This window comes from Lycorma delicatula, chromosome 7 (genome assembly GCF_047948215.1).
Source record: "Lycorma delicatula isolate Av1 chromosome 7, ASM4794821v1, whole genome shotgun sequence".
NCBI classification, from domain to species: domain Eukaryota; kingdom Metazoa; phylum Arthropoda; class Insecta; order Hemiptera; family Fulgoridae; genus Lycorma; species Lycorma delicatula.
In genome coordinates, this window is record NC_134461.1 from 85,367,732 (window position 1) to 85,393,792 (window position 26,061).

At 30.6% G+C, this 26,061-nt stretch overlaps 1 protein-coding gene across 1 annotated transcript in view; it reads left to right on the plus strand.

Moving 5' to 3' along the window:
- BckdhA (Branched chain keto acid dehydrogenase E1 subunit alpha) overlaps positions 1-26,061 on the plus strand; it is a 42,379-nt gene that overhangs the window by 10,110 nt on the left and 6,208 nt on the right. The window contains exons 4-9 of the mRNA XM_075371565.1: positions 5,862-6,023; positions 10,127-10,271; positions 11,228-11,431; positions 11,574-11,745; positions 18,317-18,411; positions 25,866-26,013. Of these exons, the coding sequence (XP_075227680.1) occupies positions 5,862-6,023; positions 10,127-10,271; positions 11,228-11,431; positions 11,574-11,745; positions 18,317-18,411; positions 25,866-25,947 (860 nt within the window). The 3' untranslated portion in view covers positions 25,948-26,013. The remainder of the gene's footprint in view (positions 1-5,861; positions 6,024-10,126; positions 10,272-11,227; positions 11,432-11,573; positions 11,746-18,316; positions 18,412-25,865; positions 26,014-26,061) is intronic.

Genomic DNA, 26,061 nt, shown 5'->3' on the forward strand with positions numbered 1-26,061 from the left:
TCTTTTTTATTTAATAATATTCAATTTAATGAACCCACAGCAGTAAAATATAGGGAAAGTATTCTTATGTTATTTATGTGTTCTATTATTTTCAATGAATTATGTGTTTTGGAGGTTTCTCCATCACAGTTTTTAAAAATAATCTTAAAACTCAGTGACTTTTTAAAATTACATCTGTTTCAAACAATTACAATTAAATAATTAGCTGTACCACTTTGTTGAATGTTTCTGCCATATAATTGAAAATTATACTTTTCAGTATTTGTGATTATTACTATAGCCAATATGACAAGATTTATTATCTGTTTGCTGTTAAGTAAATAAAATATCATGTCTCTATTTCTTGCTTAAGCATTCATTAATGTCTTTTTTTTTTGTAGAATTTTATGGTGTGTTTTTTTATAAGCTTGCTTGCTCAGTTGTATTGATTTCTACATAATTGACATTTTTTTAAATAATACAAATATTTACTTGTAATTTTTACAGTTAGTAGACTTTAAATGTTTTATAATACGGTTGTTGCTTTTATAAGTTACATTGTAAACCTTCTTATTAAGGTTTCTGCTATTCTGTTATTGAACTTAATTTTAAATATCTTTTATTTTCTCCCTCTTATTTATATGTAATATTGTCCCAGTTTGTTGGTTTATTATGCTTACTTATTTTCTACACTATTGTATTTATATTCGTAAATTTGTTTTTGGCACTACTTGTTTATATGTTGCATTTTCAAATTAATAATCATAAATATGTCAATCACAATAATAATATATTATTACATTAGATTTTACCCATATCAAACTATGTAAATAACATTTGTAGTAAAAGTTAAATTTAATGAAATAGAGTTATTAGAAACGTATTACAAGGCATTAGTAATAAAGGCAAGTTCATAAAGTAATTATAATTGGATTATATTTAAATATTAGCAGGTCTGAACACTGTTTCACACATTCAGGGCCATCTATTGACTATTTACAAAGCCATTGTAGTTGTTTGCCTGCCGGTGAATGCAGATTGCAATGTTTGTGACAATTGTTTCTCCCACCTGTTGTGAATTACACATTGTATTGAATTTTTGTGTTCAAAAGGATCTTCAGCTGCTGAAATTCATCGGGAGTTGTGCTTAATGTATGGACCTACAGTAATGAGTGAAGGAAAGGTTAGAAAATGGTATCGAGACTTTAAAAGTGACTACACAAGTGTGCATGACAAAGAGTGGAGTGGCAGGCCCAGTATTTGGAACGACGAAATCATTGAACAAGTGAACTGACGACTGCATTGTGATTGGTGATTGACAATTAGTGCTCTAGCTGATGAATTTCCGCATGCTGAACGCATCTCTATCTACACGATTGTCACAGAAAAACTTGGATATCACAGATTGTATGCAGGGTGGGTACTGAAAATGATTACCGACCAACACAAAGAGCAAAGAATGATTACATGGTTAAGTTTACATTTTTATTTCTTAACATTTGTAATAGTTTAAATTTACTACTTTTTATACAAAAGCCATGTATGCTCTTCTACCAATTATATTTCTCTTCTTAAACAAGTAATGAAATTATGCAGTGTGAAAAGTTGATTTCCAAACATACAATTCTACAGAATACCAGCAGTGAGAAACATCCGAGGATAAACTCTACTTATGGGAAAGTTAAAGTACTACAGTCTCTGTTAATTATATTTAGTAAAATAAAATCCATTGTTAGAAAATCAAACCTCCCTTTGAATCTTTCCATATTAACAGCAAGTTCTCTACCAGGTTAAAGGCCTGAACTGTCTTAACTTTAAAAATACTCGACTGGTACTTTGATGATTATAACTGACTGCATACTACGCTGATGGTCCTTGTCTAACTTTGGAGAATGGTTGCAGCATGAGGACAGTTTTTTCTCATTCTATTTTCATGGTGGAGATAACTCGACAGATTTTGATGGAAATTTATGTAAAATATAAAGTGCACTAGAAAATTTAAAACGTGTAATACTCTATTTCATAAAGCTGTTACTCTCTGAAACCAAAGGCAATAACACTTATATCAAACTATACAATAGTGTGATATATCTTATCATTGAAGAAATAAACATGCATTTAAGAAAATGGAAGTATATGTTTGCTAATTTACCACTGTCCAATAAGGAATTTTTTTTGAGTAAAATCTTCATTATGGGATAGAAGGTAATAAAGAGACTACCACTTCTTTTCTAAAGACAGGTTCACTAGTTTCCAAACAAGGTAGTATTCAGGCTTTGTACATATCTTTATATTAAAGGCAACACTATTGCATTATTGTGGAAATTTCTACAATGTCAGTAATAATTAGTTAGCAGTCAACATTTGCTTATTATTAACCTGAATCTTAAAAATTTGTCATAGTTTATCTATATACTAAGATACTCTTAGCTGTAATAGAGAAGGTGCCTGTAACATAGATAATAATGGGTATTTCAAAAAGGACGCAACCCTAAGATTAATAAGATAGAAGTCACGCATAGGTAAATTTTAATTCCCCCTACATGTCAGTTGGCAGCATTGTACTCAAGGTTAGCAGCTTGTAAGAGTTGAAACGTCCCTTCTATGCACTAGTGCTATACCAGTATAAATTCGTCTCTATTGTGTTAACTTTGTTGTTTTACAAGAACATGTTTGTTCTTGTAAAACAACAAAGTTAAGTCATTATTGAGACTTATTGCGCATATAAATTTTATGAATGAGTGAAATATGAGTTTTGGATAAAATTTCCCAATTCTTCAGTTCCTACTAAGTTGACAATATCATGTTTGATTAATACATTTTGTGAGACTGGGAGTGTAGATGATCGGAAAAGCACAGGTTGACCATTACTGTTAACAGTAGAAGTTTTGGAGGGTGTGAAAGAACATTTCACTCGCTTACCCAGAAAATCGCTCAGAAAGTTATATTCACAGGCTGGGCTTTCACTGTTCAACATTCAGAGCTACTAGAAAATTACAATTGCATGCTTATTGCATTGGTGTCATTCAAGAACTGAAAGAAGTAGACGACGGAAAACATTTACATTGTTGTTGTTGGTTTCGTTCTCTTGTTGATGATAATGGTATTGAAATTTTGGATCGTGTTTTGTTCAGCAATGAGACATGGTTTCACTTGGATGGCTACATTAACAGTTAAAATTGCCGAATATGGCTGAAGATCCTCATGCGTTTAATGAACGACCATTACATGCATGTAAAATTGATGTTTGGTGTGCGATCTCCTGGCCTCATCTATGTAATAGGCCTTTATTTTTTGACAGATCTGTAGATGGTGTAGTTTATCACAACTTTATCAAACAGTTTATTGCCATATTAGATTTACACGAATGAGAATGTTGGTTCCAGCAGGGTAACTTATGTGTCACAAAGGGGTTGCATCCGTTTTGAAACTCCGTTAATATTACCAAGTAATCACCAATTTATTATGGTTTTTAGTTTCCAGAACAAAACGTCTTTATGAAACTTGGAAATATATGAGAGGATTACGAAAAATTATATAATATAATTATATTATAAAACATGTTTCTATTATTTTATAAATTATGAGATGTGCTAAACACTTCTGAAATAAAATTGTACCAAGAAAGGTGTATGAACTTTTTATATAAAAAAAATATAGTCTGTCTAATAAAAGAATGTATCTAAGTTTAAATTAGAATTTTTTAACTAAAGTTTCAGAAAAGAATATATACCAAATTAAAACTTCCTGTCATTCATAAATAGCAGCCCTAACAATATTGTACAAATAGTTGCATTTCAGTTAAGAAAAATGTGTATTTCAAATAGAAGTAAGATAATTATTATTAATTTATGATTGATTAATTGTGTTTTGGGAAATTCTGGTTTTTATAAGCTCTAATTTGAACATTATGTTTTATGCAAACGGTACATTTAAAATATGAATGAATTATAAAAAAAAAAAAAAAATAAGCTTAATGGAGTGCAACCTTAGTTCTATTTTGTACCTTAACTTTAGTTCATCAAAAGAGATTTACTAGGTGTTGTATATTAAAGATGTCATTTCCAATTTGCATCAAAACCTTTGTCACATTTTAAGAATTTATAGATATTGAATATGAAAGCACGCACCATGCTTTTCATTGTGATTTTGTGAAAATAGAAAACGTAATAAATATTATTTTGTTGAAAAAAATATTATCTTCTATTTACGATGTTTACTGGGTAATTCATTGTTTGGATCATCTTTTTCCTGGAATTGCACTGAATTATTTTGTATGCTAAACTTAATTTTTCAGTAGTCCTTCACTTTTGCAATATTATTTTTCACTCTTTAGTATGACGTTTAGATATAGAAAAGCATGTTTTAAAAAAACAAATTTTTTATGATTGAATTTCTATTATATACTTGTACCAACTAATTAATCAAATTGCACTAAAACTGTGCTCCATGACACTGCTCTTGTGAATGTATAAATTAAAATGTATAGGTATTGTATAAACAAATACGTTATGGTGGTATAAAACGTCGATTGTCACCGGGGGGGTTTGGTTTTATTTTTAAAAACATGTTTTTGAAGCTTTATTTAATTAAATTACATTTAAATCTTACATATTATTTAATTACAAAGTTTTTAGTATAATTTAATAAACTGTTATAATGTATCATAAGATACCTTTCTTTTTCTGTTTAGCCTCTGGAATGATCGTAAGGTATTTGCTTCAGAGGATGAATGTAAATGAAGTGTAGTCTTGTACATTCTCAGGTTGACCGTTCCTTAGATGTGTGGTTAATTGAAACCCAACTACCAAAGAACTCACCGGTGGTGTTCTTTGTGGATTGATGGATACCGATCCACGATCTAGTATTCAAAGGAAGGAGCTTTGTATGGTTACAGTGAGGTCAGTCTCACTAGATATACTATGCATGTGGCTGGCTTTTGGGGCGACACAAGTGGTTACTTTGGCAATGCTTCCCATCTTGGCAGACAAGCTTCTGTACAATGGGTGAATATGAATGGCTAGTGGGTGGCTTGCCGAGTGATGTGGCGCACCTTTGATGACTTATGTTTTCGGTGTTGGAAGCCAGGCCACAGGACCAAATTATGTCTTGAACCAGATTGCAGCAGCCACTGCTTTACCTGTGGCAAGCCTGACTACTTACAAAAAGACTGTCTGCAGGAGCCTTGGTGTCTCACATGCAAATTGCATGGACATGCACCTGGAGGCCATGGATGTAAGGTGACTTCGTTCATGTCATGAATCTGCTGGAGTTCGCACAACGAAGCCGTGGTGTCTGTAGGGGATGGCCCCGTCTGGGAGGGGTCGGAGGCTCTGGCATCCCAGGTGACTCCCTTGCAGACACCTTTGGGGGAGAATACAAGACTGTCGTCCTGGTGGGGGATTCCTCCAAGGGTTCTCCATTAGAGGCTAGTCATCAAGACCAGAGTCCTGGCAGGGATGTTCCCCCGCTAGAGGCATGGCATGTAACACAAAATTGCATCCTGGCTATCTGGGTGGGATCTAGCATGCTACCAAGGTAGTTTGAGGCGGAGGGGTGCCTCCGCCTCAAACTACCTGAGCTGAGTTTATGCATAATTGCAAATGTGACAATGTGTTGGGGGGGTTAGATTACAGACGAAAAAGAAAAGAAAAAAGTAAACTGTTATAGAATCTATTTATATTGAATATAAATAACTCTTGTATTCTCTATGAAAAAAAAGTTAATATTAAAATATACCGAAACCATGGAAGCATGGAACAAAGGTGAGTTAAAGAAAAGTATATAAATAGGTGGGGGTCCCTCTTTATAAAATTTAGTAATTTACTCCATTTTACCTTGATATATGTTTGATTAATAATTTAATCATGTGTTTTATGTAGGAGTGTTGTTGTGGCGTGGCAGTTCTCTTGAACAATTAATGGATCAATGTTATAGTAACTGTGATGATACTGGTATGGGTAAACAGATGCCTGTCCATTATGGTAATAAACAACTTAATTTTGTTACTATATCATCACCACTAACTACACAGCTTCCTCAAGGTATAATTTTAATTTCTGTTATTGCTGAATTAAAACAAAATTAAGAGCTAATTACTGTATTTTATTTTTATTATTACATTCATTTCTGCTTAAGAAAAGCTGTCTTATCTTAATCTAATACATTGTTTTTAATTGGAGTGTTTTTACTTATTTACTGTGTTTTTACTTCCTTGAACAAAGTAAAGGAAGTATTGTGATGATGAAAAATTTCAGATTTCAACGGATATATCCATTTTGACCATCCCTGAATCCATTTCGCTATGACATCTGTATGTACGTGTGTATCTTGCATAACTCAAAAACGACTAACTGTAGGATGTTGAAATTTTGTATTTAGGACTCTTGTCACATCGATGTTTGCACCTCCTCTTTTGATTAAAGTCAACTGAACCAAAAGTGTCCAAAAAAAGTTTTTCTTAACTACAGTAATAAGCCCTCATTGAGATCTCTTCAACGATGTATCATAAGTGGTACTTATTTTCATTGGTTCCAGAGTAATAGCCAGATAAAATTGTGATTAATGAAATATTTGGATCTTACAAGGGGAAGGCACATCCGTTCGAATCCAACTTTATCTCCTTTTTTCTTTAACTTTTTTTTATTTTAATTATATTGATTTATTAATATAATTATTATTTATATAACTATATTATATTGATTTATTAATAATTATTAACCTGTGATTGTAAAAAGGTTTTTATAATAAATAAAATCTAATAATAACAATAAATAAAAATAAAAAATAAAATAAATAAAATGTTATGTACTTTCATTTAAAAAAAATGTGTTTATGTAATTTAATTGGCATACAAGGAATTCATGTGTTGTCCACATCAGAATTTTTAGATTTCTTTTATGTTTAATATTATAAATTAACTTCTCTCAGTCTAGATTCTCCAATTAAAGTTATATTTTAAATTCTAGGATGAAAAATTGTTTTTAAACGGACTATGGTTGCACTGTAACAGACTGTGAGAAATGGATCTCAAGCACATACTAATAACTTCATTAGTTGGTTTCTGCATTTTGCAATCCCTTCCTCGTGATCTTTCCTTTAGCTTTTGTGACCTTTATCAATCCATTGTACCCTCTTTTCTTTAATTCACTATTATCTTCCATTTCCTCCTCCCTCTTCTGTTACTTCTTTTCAAAACTTTCTCTTTATACAGCTATTTCCTAATTAATATTTTAGATCCAGTTTTTACTTGTTTCATTGTTATCCGTGCACTTTATTCCTTTTCCACCTTTATTAATACTTCTTTGTTATTGCTTAGTCTGTTCATTTGATTCTCAACTGATTTCTCTATATTCACATATTAAATTCATAATTTATCTGTTTTCACTATTTTCGGTATTGCACATTTTTACAATAAAAAATTATAAAGAAAATACTTTACTCATCTTTTGGTCTTTACCTCATTTTCACTGCTTCAGATTTTGTTTATTTCTGTCTTTAGGTATTTATATATGTTTACCTTCTTTCTTTTTCTTGTTTAGCCTCCGGTAACTACCATTCAGATAATACTTTAGAGGATGATATGTATGAGTGTAAATGAAATGTAGTCTTGTACAGTCTCAGTTCAACCATTCCTGAGATGTGTGGTTAATTAAAACCCAACCACCAAAGAATACTGGCATCCACGATCTAGTATTCAAATCCGTGTAAAAATAACTGACTTTACTAGGACTTGAATGCTAGAACACTCGACTTCCAAATCAGCTGATTTGGGAAGACGTGTTCACCACTAGACCAACCTGGTCTAGTCTTTATATGTTTACCTGCTCTCTTCTTGCCCAACTGTGTTTGCTAGCGTATTCTTCTCTTCTATTCTTATTACTTTAGAAAAAGACAAACAAAATGGGAACTTAAAAAAGAACTCAAAAAGGAAACTCAAGTATGGCCTGCCACAAGAGTCAGTACTTGCGCCTCTCCTTTTCAGCCTCTATATTGCAGACAAGCTATAAAAAGTATAGCTACGCCAATGACTGGGTGCTAACAACAAAATGTAGATCATTTGAAGAGTCGGAGGAGGTCCTGATGGCTCGACCTGGAGAAACTAGGAAGATACTTCCGAAGATGGCGCCACCTGTCCAAAGCCATCTATCAAAGCAGCAATTGCTGCCACAAAGGAAGAATTCAACCTGACTAATGCCTGGTGTGAAGAATGGACTAAAAAGCAGAATAAACAAATTCCGTGTATTACTCAAAAGCTGCCGGGTTTTGGCTTGCCACATAAGACATGGTCAACGTTAAACAGAATATGAACTCAGCATGGTATACAGTCCTGTATAAATGGGGTAAAGCATCGACGCTCCTTTGCGAATGTGGTGAAAATCAAACAGTTAAGCACATCACAGAAGTTTGCCCTAGGACAGTTTATGAAGGGACTCCTGAAGATTTCCTGATGGCAACTCCAGAATCAGTAGCTTACACTAATTTGTTAGAAGTATGTTTGTAATTTTTGACTGTAATTTGTGTCATGTCTTGGTGCTATACACTAAATAAATACTTTTCTTTTTCATTAATCTTCAGCCTTTACTGCTGTTTCACTTCATAGATATTTTGACCTATTATAATGTAGAAATTTTCTGTTTGTTGCTGATCTCCGTGGCAGAGTGATAATGACTGCTTTTAGAGGAACTGGGTTCAAATCCCAATCAGGCATGACATATTTCACATGTACAAAATTAATTTTCATTTACTAATAGCTGTTACAGAGCATCAGCCTGTTGGTGAATAGGTAAATAAATAAATAAATACTTGCTGTAAATTTGCTGATTTCTTGCTGGACTCTTATATTCATAAGGCATATTCATAAAGTAAGGGCTGTCTGCTTATATTTAAATCTTAGCGGGTCTGAACACAGTTTCACATGTGCAGGGCCATCTATTGGCTATTTACAAAGCCACTGCAGTTGTTTTGATTCAGTACTCGTTTGCCTGCCAGTGAATGCAGATCGCAATGTCTGTGACAATTGTTTCTCCCACCAGTTATGAAATATGTGCTGAGATTTGATTTTTGTGTGCAAAAGAATCTTCAGCTGCTGAAATTCATCGGGAGTTGTGTCTAGTGTATGGACCTACACTAATGAGTGTAGGAAAGGTTAGACAATGTTATTGAGACTTTAAAAATTGCCACACAAATGTGCATGACAAAGAGCAGTGTAGCAGGCCCAGTGTTCAGACTGATGAACAAGTGAACCGAAAACTGTGATGTGATCGGCAGTTGATAATTAGTGCTCTGGCTGATGAATTTCCGCATATTGGATGCACCTCTATTTAAACGATTGTCACAGAAAAGCTTGGATATCACAAACTTTGTGCAAGGTGGGTGTGTACTGCGAAACACTCACCAAACTGAGATGTGTGATCCAAAATCAACGATGCAGGAAACTTTCGTCTGTCGTAATCTTCCTTCACAACAATGCACGTCCTCACACCGCTGCCTTAACCAAGAAGATTCAAGATTTTCATTGGGAACTTTTTGACCACCCTCCATATAGTCCCGACCTTGCACGTAGCAACTGCTTCCTCTTCTTGCATTTTAAAAAAGTGGCTTTGGTGGACAACAGTTTAAAAACAACGAGGAACTCAAGACTGCTGCTGTTAACTGGTTTAGTTTTCAGGCGGCAAACCTCTATGCAGAGAGGTTAAAGGAACTGGTGCAGCGTTACAAAAAGTGCTTAGAACTGAATGGTAATTATGTGGAAAAGTAAAGTAGTTGTATAGTAAACTAAAACTGTAAGTACAAACCTTTTCTCACAGAGTTAATTTTTTTTAATGACCAAACGGCCCTTACTTTATGAATATGCCTTGTATAAAAGTCATGTGAATGTTTTTTTATTCCCTTTAGTTTGCATGTTCATAGCTCACAGCTATTAAATACTCATTTATTAAATGATTTTAATGAACTGCTAGATTATTTAAAATGTTATATTTTATAATGTTCCATTCAAGAATGCTGTAATGAATTAAAACGTATTTTTCATGCATTGTATTTTGTGCTGTTTTGTTATAGTTTTATTATATTAATTATAATAAAATAATTTATTTGCATTATATTAATTTTTGTGGTTTAATTTTAATGTATTTTATGTTTTCAGCTGTGGGATCAGCTTATGCATATAAATTGAATAATAGTGGCAGGTGTGTCGTTGTATATTTTGGGGAAGGTGCTGCCAGTGAAGGAGATGCACATGCTGCATTTAATTTTGCTTCAACACTTAATTGCCCTGTAATATTCTTTTGGTAATTAGATTATAACTTTGCTTTTTCTACTTATAAATAGAATTTTGTGGCGAATGTGAACCTTATATTTCCACATTAATTAAAGTTTCCATATATTTTTTATGGTAAGAAAAACATGCCTTTAAAAATGTGTATGGCCATTATTGCACAGTTGTGTGCTAATATCTATATGTGTATAAGGATTTAGGAGTTGAAGTTGGAAAACTAAGTTTTACTATGTAAACTGGATAGAGAATGGACTCTTTTGGTAAGCCTATTAGCTGCAGTGATTCTTGCAGTATTTACCAGATAAGAAGAAAGGAGTGTGTAATAAAGAATAATCATGATAGAAGACAAATCTCCATTACACAAGTGGTATTTAGCTGGTATGTACCCTTTTTGTTCAAATTCACAAAGATTTTAAACATAATAGAAGGGAACAGTAATTAGTTAGATTATTTCTGTTATAATCAAATAATAAATTATTTAACTTGATGCCCCTGACCAACATCAAAAGAGCCAACTGTATGAAAATAGGCTTTAATATTCCTTAGCAGCATTCTTATCCAATCCTGGTGTAATGGCATATGGAAATATTGATCTAAACAAAAGAATATTTATTCAGCTTCCCACAGGAGGGTCCTAGTGGAATTTGATGAGGTAAACATGGTAAAGTTTAAAATTCTGTTAATAAAAAACTTAAAGAAGTTCCTATTATTTGAAGATTGCTTGTAGTACAATAATTTTAGAAAAACTATATGTTTAAATTTTGTAGTCTTTTGGACTTTTTGCTGTCATATAAAAATGATTTCATAATAAAATAAAATGTACTATAAACTTATACAAAAAAATTATTTGCCTCTTAAGTTTCTTTCTTTTGTTGTACTAAGAAATAAATTATTGTAGTCATAATAGGATTTTATTTATTTATTTACTTATTATTATTGTTGACATTTGTGTTTATTCTATATTTCCAGTAGAAACAATGGCTACGCAATATCAACACCTATTGAAGACCAGTATAGTGGAGATGGTATAGCTGGTCGTGCTGGTGGTTATGGTATGGCAGCAGTCCGAGTCGATGGTAATGATGTTTTAGCTGTTTACAATGCTACATCAAATGCCAGAAATTATTGTGTTCAATACAATAAACCTGTCTTAATAGAAGCAATGACTTACAGGTAAAAAAACCACCTGTAAATTTTATTTATTTTAAAAGATTATCTTTATTATTTTTCACCTAACATCTAAATCAATGTTTAGAAGTTCATGTTTAGTAACCACATGATTCATAAAAAATTGTGTTTTTTTTTTGTTTTCTAGGGTTGGACATCATAGTACTTCTGATGATAGTTCAGCATACAGGTCATCAGAAGATGTTAAACAGTGGCAAGAATATAATAATCCACTCAAACGTTTAAGGTTATATATGTCTAATAAAGGCTGGTGGAGTGATGAACAAGACAACGAGTGGTTGGCTGATGCTAAAAAACAAGTCAGATATTTATTTCACTTGAATTTACTTACATGTCTATTATTTATTTAATTTTATTTCATATATAATGCAACAGAGCAAAGTTCTAAATATCAGACCGACCTAGTCAAATAATAATAAGTACAGTATATACAAATAATTAAATAATTTCAAAATCAAAATATTAAATAATTCAAAAACATTATAAATAAAAAATATGATTACTATCCCTTTAATTGCAATGTAAATTTCATTATTTAAAAAAAAAAATAACAGAAATTGGAATTCATGATTCACTTACTTGCGCGTACTACATCCAGGAAAGAGCCACAAATAAAATAGAATTCCTAAGTGAATTCAAATCAAAGAAAAATCCAGCTTGTCAGCTATCCATTGAAAAAATAAACTAATTAGCAAACAAGGAGGAGTTTTCTTCGTATACTGTCTTACTCTTTGGGTACTGTAGCAGAGAACAAGATCTGGTATTATAGAAAAGTACAGCAAAAGTGATTTATTTCTGCAATACATGATCATTCAGTTGACCACTGACAAATCTGCAAATACATCAAAAAGCATTATCATAAACTTTGTAATATCTGAAATTAATTCAAATTAACCTAACCAAGTGCATACAATATTAAATACATGGGCTTATAAAAAGGTTTGTAATATATTAGTCAAGGAATCTTTTACTTTCATGACGAATACAACATTACACAACTATTACAAGTCTTATTACTATTACAACTTATTACAACTCTTTAAAGGAAAAGTATGATGATCATGTCAAAAGTGGGATATCGGTTTTTTCCAAATCATTGCATTTTTAGAGTCCAAAAATAAATGTTGTTTTGGTTCATCTAGACCAACAAACATATGTATGTCCCATTGCTGTACTCATGATTGACCAACCAATCTTCAAATTTTGCTCAAATATTTCTGTGTATGGGACTTTGATCATAATCTTTTTTTTTAAATTCATAAGGGATTGGGGATATTGCGAAAAATCCAACTTTGGTTTTCTTAAGAGACATTTTAGAGAAAACTTTATTAAAGAAAATTTATTATCTACAATGTATTTGTTTATATAAATAATCCAAAAAAGAAATCTTCCCTGACTTTTTAAAATTAAAATAAAAAAAATACACTTTTATGTTCTTTCACTCTATCTCCCTTTGGTTAAATATTTTTCAAAACGTTTTTGAAAGTTTATACTTCATTTATTTTTTTTTTTTTTGTCTTCAGTCATTTGACTGGTTTGATGCAGCTCTCCAAGATTCCCTATCTAGTGCTAGTCGTTTCATTTCAGTATACCCTCTACATCCTACATCCCCAACAATTTGTTTTACATACTCCAAACGTGGCCTGCCTACACAATTTTTCCCTTCTACCTGTCCTTCCAATATTAAAGCGACTATTCCAGGATGCCTTAGTATGTGGCCTATAAGTCTGTCTCTTCTTTTAACTATATTTTTCCAAATGCTTCTTTCTTCATCTATTTGCCGCAATACCTCTTCATTTGTCACTTTATCCACCCATCTGATTTTTAACATTCTCCTATAGCACCAAATTTCAAAAGCTTCTAACCTTTTCTTCTCAGATACTCCGATTGTCCAAGTTTCACTTCCATATAAAGCGACACTCCAAACATACACTTTCAAAAATCTTTTCCTGACATTTAAATTCATTTTTGATGTAAACAAATTATATTTCTTACTGAAGGCTCGTTTAGCTTGTGCTATTCGGCATTTTATATCGCTCCTGCTTCGTCCATCTTTAGTAATTTTACTTCCCAAATAACAAAATTCTTCTACCTCCATAATCTTTTCTCCTCCTATTTTCACATTCAGTGGTCCATCTTTGTTATTTCTACTACATTTCATTACTTTTGTTTTGTTCTTGTTTATTTTCATGCGATAGTTCTTGCGTAGGACTTCATCTATGCCGTTCATTGTTTCTTCTAAATCCTTTTTACTCTCGGCTAGAATTACTATATCATCAGCAAATCGTAACATCTTTATCTTTTCACCTTGTACTGTTACTCCGAATCTAAATTGTTCTTTCACATCATTAACTGCTAGTTCCGTGTAAAGATTAAAAAGTAACGGAGATAGGGAACATCCTTGTCGGACTCCCTTTCTTATTAGGGCTTCTTTCTTATGTTCTTCAATTGTTATTGTTGCTGTTTGGTTCCTGTACATGTTAGCAATTGTTCTTCTATCTCTGTATTTGAACCCTAATTTTTTTAAAACGCTGAACATTATATTCCAATCTACGTTATCTAAAGCCTTTTCTAGGTCTATAAACGCCAAGTATGTTGGTTTGTTTTTCTTTAATCTTCCTTCTACTATTAATCTGAGGCCTAAAATTGCTTCCCTTGTCCCTATACTTTTTCTGAAACCAAATTGGTCTTCTCCTAACACTTCTTCCACTCTCCTCTCAATTCTTCTGTATAAAATTCTAGTTAAGATTTTTGATGCATGACTAGTTAAACTAATTGTTCTATATTCTTCACATTTATCTGCCCCTGCTTTCTTTGGTATCATAACTATAACACTTTTTTTGAAGTCTGATGGAAATTCCCCTTTTTCATAAATATTACACACCAGTTTGTATAATCTATCAATCGCTTCCTCACCTGCACTGCGCAGTAATTCTACAGGTATTCCGTCTATTCCAGGAGCCTTTCTGCCATTTAAATCTTTTAATGCTCTCTTAAATTCAGATCTCAGTATTGTTTCTCCCATTTCATCCTCCTCAACTTCCTCTTCTTCCTCTATAAAACCATTTTCTAATTCATTTCCTCCGTATAACTCTTCAATATATTCCACCCATCTATCGACTTTACCTTTCGTATTATATATTGGTGTACCATCTTTGTTTAACACATTATTAGATTTTAATTTATGTACCCCAAAATTTTCCTTAACTTTCCTGTATGCTCCGTCTATTTTACCAATGTTCATTTCTCTTTCCACTTCTGAACACTTTTCTTTAATCCACTTTTCTTTCGCCAGTTTGCACTTCCTATTTATAGCATTTCTTAATTGCCGATAGTTCCTTTTACTTTCTTCATCACTAGCATTCTTATATTTTCTACGTTCATCCATCAGCTGCAATATATCGTCTGAAACCCAAGGTTTTCTACCAGTTCTCTTTATTCCGCCTAAGTTTGCTTCTGCTGATTTAAGAATTTCCTTTTTAACATTCTCCCACTCTTCTTCTACATTTTCTACCTTATCTTTTTTTCTCAGACCTCTTGCGATGTCCTCCTCAAAAATCTTCTTTACCCCCTCTTCCTCAAGCTTCTCTAAATTCCACCGATTCATCTGACAACTTTTCTTCAGGTTTTTAAACCCCAATCTACATTTCATTATCACCAAAATATGGTCGCTATCAATGTCTGCTCCAGGGTAAGTTTTGCAGTCAACGAGTTGATTTCTAAATCTTTGCTTAACCATGATATAATCTATCTGATACCTTGCAGTATCGCCTGGCTTTTTCCAAGTGTATATTCTTCTATTATGATTTTTAAATTGGGTGTTGGCAATTACTAAATTATACTTCGTGCAAAACTCTATAAGTCGGTCCCCTCTTTCATTCCTTTTGCCCAGCCCGTATTCCCCCACTATATTTCCTTCCTTGCCTTTTCCAATGCTTGCATTCCAATCTCCAACTATTATTAAATTTTCATCTCCTTTTACGTGTTTAATTGCTTCATCAATCTCTTCGTATACACACTCTACCTCATCATCATCATGGGCGCTTGTAGGCATATAAACGTTAACAATCGTTGTCGGTTTAGGTTTTGATTTTATCCTTATTACAATGATTCTATCGCTATGCATTTTGAAATACTCCACTCTCCTCCCTATCTTCTTGTTCATCACGAAACCTACTCCTGCCTGCCCATTATTTGACGCTGAGTTAATTACTCTAAAATCACCTGACCAAAAGTCGCCTTCCTCTTCCCACTGAACCTCACTAATTCCTACTATATCCACATTCACCCTATCCATTTCCCTTTTTAAATTTTCTAGCCTACCAACCTTTTTTAAGCTTCTAACATTCCACGCTCCGACTCGTAGAATGTTATTTTTTAATTTTCTGGTGACCCCTTCCTTAGTAGTCCCCACCCGGAGATCCGAACGGGGGACTATTTTACCTCCGGAATATTTTACCAAGGAAGGCGCCTCCATTATTGCTATGTGAAAATGCAGAGAGCCACATTTTCTTGGAAAAAAAGCAGCTGTAGTTTTCCATTGCTTTCAGCTGCGCAGTACTCAGAGGACTGAGTGATGTTGATACGGCCGTTTAAGTCATTGTGACTCACGCCCCTAACAACTACTGAAAGAGCTGCTGCCCTCTTTCAGGAATCATTCCTTAGTCTGGCTCTCAACAGATACCTCTCCAATATGGTTGCACCTTCGGTCCAGCTACTCTGTATCCCTGAACACTCAAGCCCCCTCACCAACGGCAAGGTCTCATGATTCATAGAGGAGGACTTCATTTATAAAGCTATCAAAAAATGTCTAATTTTTTTTTTATTTCTCCCTACTAAAACTCTGACTCCCTTACTAAAAATGCAGAAAAATTTCTTTTTCTTATTTTAGTCTCTATTGAAGAGCATGCTAGAGTTAAAGAAAACTTTATTAATAAAGTTTATTAATAAGCTTAACCTATACGAATATTTTTAGAAAGAGTTTTCTTAAAATGCATTCCTCTAAAAAATATATCTTAGTTTTTTGACTCATTTAATTTTTATTATTAAAACGATTTTTCTGTATTTTTTTTTCATAACTTAAAGGGCTATTAAAATTAAAGTACCTTTGACACCTATGTTATATTCTGGATCCAAAATTAGAAGCAACTTTTTTCATTACTTTCATAAAAGTTGTAACTTTATTTTTGTTGAATATTTCTAAACAATTTATTAAATTTTTTTTTTGTTAGGAGTCACTTCTTATATAATTTTTTGTTAAATTTTCTGTAAGAGTAAGGAAGCCCCTAAAATAAATAAAAAAAACCATTATTCAAAATTTGGGAATTTTGATGCTTTAATCTTACTTTGGTAATCATGACTTGATCGGCATAGCCAGGAAAGTCATGCAATACTTTCCCCTTTTTTTTAATCTTTTCAAATAAATGGTTTTTCTTTGTACATTGTAGATTAAAAATTAAAACTTGTATTCAAGCTTAGTTCTAATTAACTCATCAAAAATAATTTAATGCAATTAGTCGATGTTAATCTCCTTATGATTCTTATTCATATTAAAAATCTAAGAAAGATTTTTACAAAATATCTTTGATATGAGGGATAGAAGATAATCAAATGTTACACCCAAATCATAAATCTTTCTCCTTGCCTTCCAAGAACTAATCAAACATGAAATAAAAAAAAAAAATGTTGTGCACTAAATGTTGTTCCTAATTGAATTTAATACTTTACCTTATTTTGGAGTATAAGAAAAATTATGGTTATAATTAATGTGCTTGCTTACCAAATTTCTCTTTCTGAGTGGAGATGATATATGAGATTATTTGTCTTCTTACAGAGAGTTTAATTATCTTGGTTTTTTATTTTAAACTCTATCCTATTTTTTGCAATGGCTGGAATACATGCTGCATAGATGACAATAATCAGAATTGTTTTCTTTGAAAATGATGATTTTCATTGCATTACTTGTCTCTGTGGTGAACAGATTGGTGTTGCAGGATTGAATATCATCTACATTTTTAAGAGCTTAGGATGCTGATATTGAATAATAATATATTATATTAGGCTCACTGAAGAAAGGAGCAAAAGAAACCACTATACTCCTGACTTTCCCTGATAATCTTGGCACATGCTACTCATTCTTAGCAATGGGTATGTAATTTTCATAAATGACTGTTTTTCATGTCAGGTCACCTGTATCTATTTATGGCACCAAACATACACGCAGTTAAATTAAATTACTTGATTCAAACATTCTAACTAGTTATTTAAAAGGTAATTCGAAAATGTTTTTAAAAATTATCCACATTTGTTCGAATAATATTAATAATTGAAATCAATTTTAATTTTTCATATAATAATTAATAATTATATTAAAAAAATACTGTATTGTCTTCAACTTTATGATTTTTTTTTTGTGGGAAGGGCTTAGATTTAAGTCACTGTTATAATATCAACTTTAGATGGAGCCAGTTTCTAAAGTGTAAACTTACATCCTCCTTTAAAACAATCTTTTACAGATTAAAATGAAACTTGTTGATTTTGAAGTTTGATTTGAAATAGATTCTGTTTTTATATATTAATGCAACCCACTGATTTAGTGGTTAGTATTGTAGGCTATTTTACTGTAATTCTGGGTTCAGTAACTGATGTCTGTAATAATTTTTATCATTAACAATCATTTACTTTTATAAAAAAGTTAATTATTATTAATTTTAAAAAAATAGAAGAAAATTGATATGATAAAACATGGAACTTTTTTTTTAACTATGAACACTAATAATCAATTGATAAGAAATGAAGGTTGTTAATATAATAACTCATGGAAGCTTTGTTACTCTTATTTTATTTTATTATTAGTTTTTTTTCCATTAGGTTTTACATTCATTTGCTGTGGCTGAAAAGAAACTAAAACCAGAATGGCAAGAAATGTTCAGTGATGTGTATAGTGAAATGCCAGATCATTTGTTGTAAGTACATTAATATGGCAGTTAAATATAATAACCTGCTGATTTTTTAGGCTCAATTTCTGATATAGACGTGGAAGTTTTTTCATCTAAAACCAGATTTATTTAATAAATAATTCACAAAATGTTGTTTGGCACTTCACAAATTGTGTAATTATTAAGAAAATAGTTTAAAAAATACAGTTATGAATTTTTTGAACTAGTGAAATTGAAAAAAAAATTATTATTAATTTTTAATCTTGACTCATTTATTAATAATTTAATTTATTAAAAAATAATATTTTATTTCTTTTAAGTAGTAATACTTTAATTTATAAGTTTAGATTTAATTATTATTGCTCAACCACAACATTTTCTAATGAATCATATAACAACATATATAGTATTCTAGATATGCTTATTTTGAGTGTCTTTTTTATGGTAAGATTTTCATTATCTTATTTTATTTTATTTATTTTCATTATGATTCATCATTACAATTTTGATAGTAATGATGTAGAATCTGTTAAAATAAAATAAAAAATAATAATACACAAAAAAATCTCTTATTTTCACATTGGATGGTAAAAAAGGTACAGCTTCTAGGATTCTAATATAAATCCTTAGGAAAGAATTGTGGAGTTATTGCGACAATTGTGGATTGGTAGTTATTAATAGAAGAAGACCATATAGGCTTTCAAGAGAGAGAGTCTTTGTAGTAACTTTAAAATTGCAATAATCTGCATGTACAGTCCTGTTTTTAAAGTAATATTTACTATATACCAATACACTCTCTTTATATATACAGTGAGTTAAAGACTATCATCTGTCTTTAATCATTTTTACCAGCTATTTTGTAATGAATAAAAACTGTGGTTTATCTGAAATGGATGTTTTTATTTTAAAGCCGCCATTTTGTTCTTATAACTCCTAGAAGGTTGAAATTTTCACAGAACATTTTTAGAACCTTTGTAAAAAGTTTGTAAAGTTTCAATACAGTCAGTGGGGGAATGGGTGAGTGATAATAAATCAAAAGTATATACCACTTCATTGGACACACTTTAAAAATGTATAATTTCCTATATAAGTTCCTTGGTCTGCTAAATCTAAAGCTACAGAACAGGAAAAAACATGATAACTTACTTTTAGGAGATATCATGGAATAACTTATTTAAAATTGTATGGTCAAAGAAGTGGTTTTTTTAAAGTATCCTAAGACACATGGTCTCATATAGCTTCCCTAAAACATATTCAAGTTTAATGAAGTTTACCTTTGATGTTTTTGTTGAATGTTTTTAATATTATAGTTTTGCAGTAGGATTATGTTGAGAAAAGATAAAATTATTTTCATATAGATGAAACCTTGTTCCTTTTTATGAGGTTGTACTGATAAAATTATGGTAATTTGTGTATTTTGGGTGCAGTAATTTACATTTGATTATGAGGAAAACTTGATTTTCACGTGGCAAATCCTGTTTGATGTAACATTAATTTCATTTAACATTATGTGTGATAAGCAACATACACAATCTTACATACAAATACTCATAATTACTACAAGGGAAAACTGTTTTACTTTAAAGATTATTACAAGTGTAATATTTCAATTAAGTTACATTATGATTGATGAATGGAGAAACTATACAGAAATTATTTAACACGTTAACTGCTAATGACACCATGGCAGCATCATAAATGAGGAATTTCTCTGTGCATGAGACACCAACTATGCATCAAGGGTAAGACATTCTTTTATCCTCTCCTACTTTTTGTCAGCAACTGATAAGGGTTTTCATTATTGTGGATTAGCTTGTTGAAATGATTCTCCAGTTTGGTTGTGTAGTTCATTTATACTTTTTTGTTATTTTACACTCGTACAGCTTAGTTCAACATAGATTGTTTTTTACAACTTCTTGGAGATTGTTTTATAGAAAATCAGGTTAGTACAATTTTTTTTAATTCTATTTGTTTTTGTGATGCTTAAAATTAACTTATTAGTAACAAAAATTATTTAGAAAATATTCTTTATTTTTTTAAAAAGTCAGAAAAAACAGAACTAAAAAAATTAATTTTTTAGTATTGGAATTTTATCTTAGTAAAGTATAAAAAAAGCCTAGTTTTCTTATAAAATTACACAATCATAGTTTTGTTATAGTTTTATGAAATTTTTTTTGTTGTGATTTTTTTTTGACACAATTCATAACTTCAACTTTTTATTTAATCTTGAAGAAAATTTTGTGAAGAATAATTCAATTTGCCTTCATTTTTTATGTTTATTATATTTAAATTTTAATTTCATATGCAAGAAATATGTATAATTATATTTTAATTGGTTAAACTTTTTTTACATTTGAGATCTTTTAAAATTCAAAAATTAAATTAAAAAAGGAACACGATCTTATTAGCTTGCTAACAATGCTTATAATTTTGTAATATTAATATTGCATTTTTTTACTTTAGTTTTTTGATTTTTATTTGTTTCAGAATGGAATCGCAGTCTTCCACTTCTGGAACCAGCAGCTCGCACAAAAGAAAACTAGACAAAATTGAATCTGATGAAGAACTGGTGTGTACTGCTGGGTGTGATTGCTGGAATTTTAAAGACAATTTTGACATGACTGTTGTTCGGACTTGTCAGAGGAAGAGGTTGACAAAGAGGTAACCAGCAGTATTTGCCAGACCTGGATACGAAGAAATTGGCTTCCTTGGTATCTTCCCACCTGATTAACAATGTTAATCACAATGACGTCAAACTTCAATGCTCACAATGGAATGAATGTTCAACACCAGATTCTGTTGAGAGGTACCTGGTCTAAAAATAGAATTGCCTGTTGTGACACCGTTAGATTTTCGTTTTCTATTTGACATAAGCCTTTTATTGCTAATGAAAGCAATAAAAACATTACGGAGCTGTTAGGCCAATGGACCAGGATCATCGTACAATAATATGGTTGAAAGGTGTAACATTAGAGGAAATAAAATTTTTTTGGGGAATTTTATACATGATGGGCATCATACAGATTAATCACATAAATGACTATTGGCATACTGATTATCTTTTTATATTATAGTTTTAAACATTTTTTAAATAGAGATAGATTTTAATTATTTTAAGAAAATAGACATTTTTTTTCTAATAAAGATGAACATAATAAAAATGACTGCCTTAAAAAATTCACGTTTTGATTGACTTTTTTAATGCTTAAAATGCTTAAAAGATGCTATAATGCTTAAAAGATTCAAAAATGCTTAAAATTTTTACCATGATAAAAACCTTTCCTATGATGAATCAATGGTTTGTATGGAGAGATTGTTTAATTTTTAAACAGTACATATAAAACAAAAGACAAATATGGCTTTAAATTGTGTTTTAGTTGACTACCATGGAATGGTCTTAAAAAGGGGGAAATAGTGACATGATTTAAACTTGAAGGAGTGTGACGCAAAGTGGAGAGACAAGCGAGATGCCCTATCCATTTTGACGGAGTTTGGAGTAAAGGAGGTTACTGTTAAAAACAAAAGAGGTGTGGAAATAAAAAAACCCGTATGATACAATAAGCACATGAAAGGTGTTGATAGACAGGGTAGACAATTTACAGGATTTGAACCTGTCTATCGGCACCTTTTGTCAATAGACAGCCTGGTTATCTTCTTATCCCTCCTCTCATAAAAGACAGATTGTATAAAAAGTTGGCTGTATTCATATTTCAAATAATGCTAGTAAATAACCACTTTTCAATAAATTTAGCAGCAATAAAATAGATCTGCATTATTTTCAGATAAAAATTTGCTGAAATTTGTTGCCAGACCTTGACGTGGCACTTATAAAGCAGCCAAAATTAACAGAAAATCATCAGCCTGTATACCTCCCTAAAGAAGATAATGGGGGAATCGAAAATAGTGAAAACATTTTTATTAGCAAGTCAAACGCATTGAAACCAATTTTACATATTCCCACTGTCCAGATTCTCTTGGCTTATGTTTGGATCGTTACTTTAGAATGTAAAAAAATAATTATTAGAATATAGTAAATTAATTTACAATTTGTATAATAAAATATAGTTTTCAGTAAAATACTTGTGAAAAACTTTACTAGTTTGTATAATTTTGCAAATTGTTCTAATTTTCATGAACTGTAATCTTTATAATCATATTTATGTGTTCTAATAAATGCTATCTTCTCATAACTAATGGTAGGCGTATATATATATATATATATATATATATATATATATATATATATATATATATTGTAGAAGATGAAAATTAAGGGAATGGAATGGGAAATAATGCAGAGCAAATAGAAATTAATTTTATATTGATTTTATGATTGATTTTTGCACTAACAATTTCAGCAGCCTATAAATCTAAACAGTAGTCTTCTGTTGCTTCTAACAATATTTTAGCTAAACATTATCATGAATTTAATTTATTTTAGTGATTTTTGGTTGGTGCAATTGGAAATTTAATTGATTTGAAATTAGTTTTAATATTAATATTTTGGAATGAACATGATATCTGAAAATTATTATGCTTTTGAGATACCTTCAATAAGATACTCTTCGTGTTTAATTGTGGTTTATTTTATTTCATGTTTTCTTAATGTTTATCATCTAGTTGGTGGATTTTTTTTCTAGAGTTTTATTTGTTTTAGTTGCATATATAAGTAAAAAACTATGCTAAATTGTTATTGAAATAACCTAAAAATAAAAGGCAAGAGATTTCAATATTTCCTGCAAGATGGTTGAGATGTACAAATGATATTTTTTCTGTTCTTAAAAATTCTCACATTGAAAATTTTGATAAAACATAAAGTTTCTTGGATCAGTAATTAATTAGTAAAAATAGTAAAATTATTTGTGCTGTATACAGGAAAATTACACCCATTGATAAAGCATTAATTCTTTCCATCCTACATAATATACGATGGCAGTTTTAATGTGATGATTTACAGAATAAACAGAGTGGCACTTGATGTGGAAGTTTATTCTAGAAGAATTAATTTTGTTAATAATAATTTATATTCGCTGGCCTTACTAGAGAAATCATTTATAAGAAGTAGAATAGAATCAACAAAAAATTTAGAAATGCAGCAAAAAAACCTTATCTTAGAAGATTAAAAAAGCAGGATTGCATAAAAATTGTTGCTCTCCATATAATGAAAAGATAAAAAATATTTTTAAAAAAATCATAACTATAATCTTAACAGGAGGATATTTAGGAAATTGGTCTCTGTCCTTGAAAATATTGAAGCTGTTGAAAGAGCATATAAATTGATTTGTAATTTGTACAAAATTGTAAATTATTTACTACAATAAGTGCAGTTAAGAAGGGTATATACAATCTAAAAGTAAGATTGATTGATACTGGAATAAAGGAGCATTTGGCTCATAATAAATAAAAAAGGCTAGAGAAATTGTATGTAGCCCAATATTGTCTGGAAATTAAGTACAAAATTAGTTTATTAAAACTAGTGTTTAAAAAATGTATTTGTGTAGGAGTTAGAAGAATTACTTTATCAGTAATGATGCTTAAACTTCATTTTTGAACAGCAATTTTGGATCCAAATACAAAAGCCATGTAAAATTTTAAACTTATTTGAGTTTACTAGATAAATCATTGATTGCAAACAAAAAATAATCTATACAAAATTTTTAAATGCAGTAAAAACATTTAAGAAGCAGCTTTTTGTGGAAGTTTTTAATCATAAGAACATTAAGCAGTTATCCCATCTCTTAAAATTTTGTTCATAGGAGAGGATATCTGTCTGAATGGTTAAGATTCTTGCCGACTCTGTTTCTTGAGATAAATTTTTGCCTATTCAAGCTTTGCAATAGGCATGGATTAAATTGGTGGTAGGGTTTCAATTAACCGCACATCTCAGGAATGGATGACCTTTTCTTCTTTTTTCTGTTTAGCCTCTGGATGAATGAGGATGATGTGTATGAGTGTAAATGAAGTGTAGTCTTGTACAGTCTCAGTTCGACCAAGGAATGGTTGACCTGAGACTGTAAAAACTATATTTCATTTACATTCATACATATCAACCTCTGAAGTAATACTTTACAGTGGTTCTGGAGGCTAAACAGAAAAGAAAGAAATAGGAATGGATTACTTGTGGTGGGTAATCTAAGTTGGAAGTTTCAGTGGTTTATGTTTTTAAGCTAAATTTATACTTTTGCCTGTGATTGTCTAAAGCTAAGAGTTGTTTATGTTTTTTATTGTTATTCTAATTACATATTAAAAGTGTTCATTTTATGTTTTATGAATACTTTATTTGTCAATTGATATTTATTAATTTTGTTATTTTTTCTTTGTTTTTTTTTTCTTACGTGTATTTACTGATGATATTCTATAACCATTTCATTCAATTTAAGATTTTAAGTAAAATTTTTGTAAACAATTATTGAGCATTCTCTTGTTTTTTTTGAATTTAGTTTTTTATTTTATTTTAATTTTTTTTTTCTTAATGATATCACCGCATAAGCTTGAAGCTTGTGCGTGGGTTATGGAAATAGAATTTTATAGCGTAAGAAAAATGCCAAGCCTGACTGGGATTCAAGCCCAGGATCTCCGGATGAAAGGCTGAGATACTATCACTTCGTCACGGATATTGGCAATTACTAATTGCTGATATATTTTATATATTACTAATAATTATTTTTATGGACAGTTTGAAGATGAAGATAAACTGTCTTTTGGTTTTTAACCTTTTTGAGATGGCTTCAAAAAGGTTAAGTTAGTGTCTGAAAATGATTATTTGTTGTTAAAATTGTAAATAAGTATAATCTCTTGAGAGGCGCATCGTCCCTCTGACAGTTGATTGAACCTCCTAGCTAAATTCCCATTTTCTTTTTTATAAATCCTTGTTTCCTGTTACAATCTATAGGAATCGAAAAGTTACTGCACTGACCTTGTATAAAAATATACAGTGTTTTTTGAGGAGATTGGTGGAGTGATAACTTTGTCTAGGAGCTGCAAAGAAAGCCTATAGTAGCTGAGGTATCTATCAAGTAAATTTTTTTCCTCTTATGATCCAATTTATTACATATGATGCAGAAAATAATAATATTATGATCAAAACTGGATGGAAATAAAATTATGTTTAATTTTATTAATATCATTGTAACGGGCATCTCAAGAATCTTTTAATTATTTTTATTCCATCTGAAGTCTTAGTCATATAATAAAATTAGTTTTACAATTTTTTTACATATCTATGATGTTATAGAAAACTAATAATAAAATCTTTCTTGTATGAAAATCATTTTTAAATTTACATGTAATTTCTTCTCTGGCTGAAAAGTTATATTTTTTATTCAAAAACTTATATGCAAATAGTAATATTATTGTCAGAATGTTTTAAAGTACTGAGTTTTCATTAAGTTTTTATTTCACTTTACTGAAAAAATATTAAAGAGAAGAGTAATTGAATTATTGAAGTTAATATTTATTTATCTTTCTTTCTTTTTTTGCAGAAAACAATTGAAGTACATGGAAAATCATGTTTTGCAAAATGAGGAACATTATCCATTGAAAAACTTTAAAAAATCTTCTTGAAAAACGGCAGATAATACAAAATAAAACAATTCAATATTTTACCTAAGACATGGTTTTATTATATAGGTAATTATTCTCTTTTTTTTGATTACTATTTTGTATAAAAAAGTATGT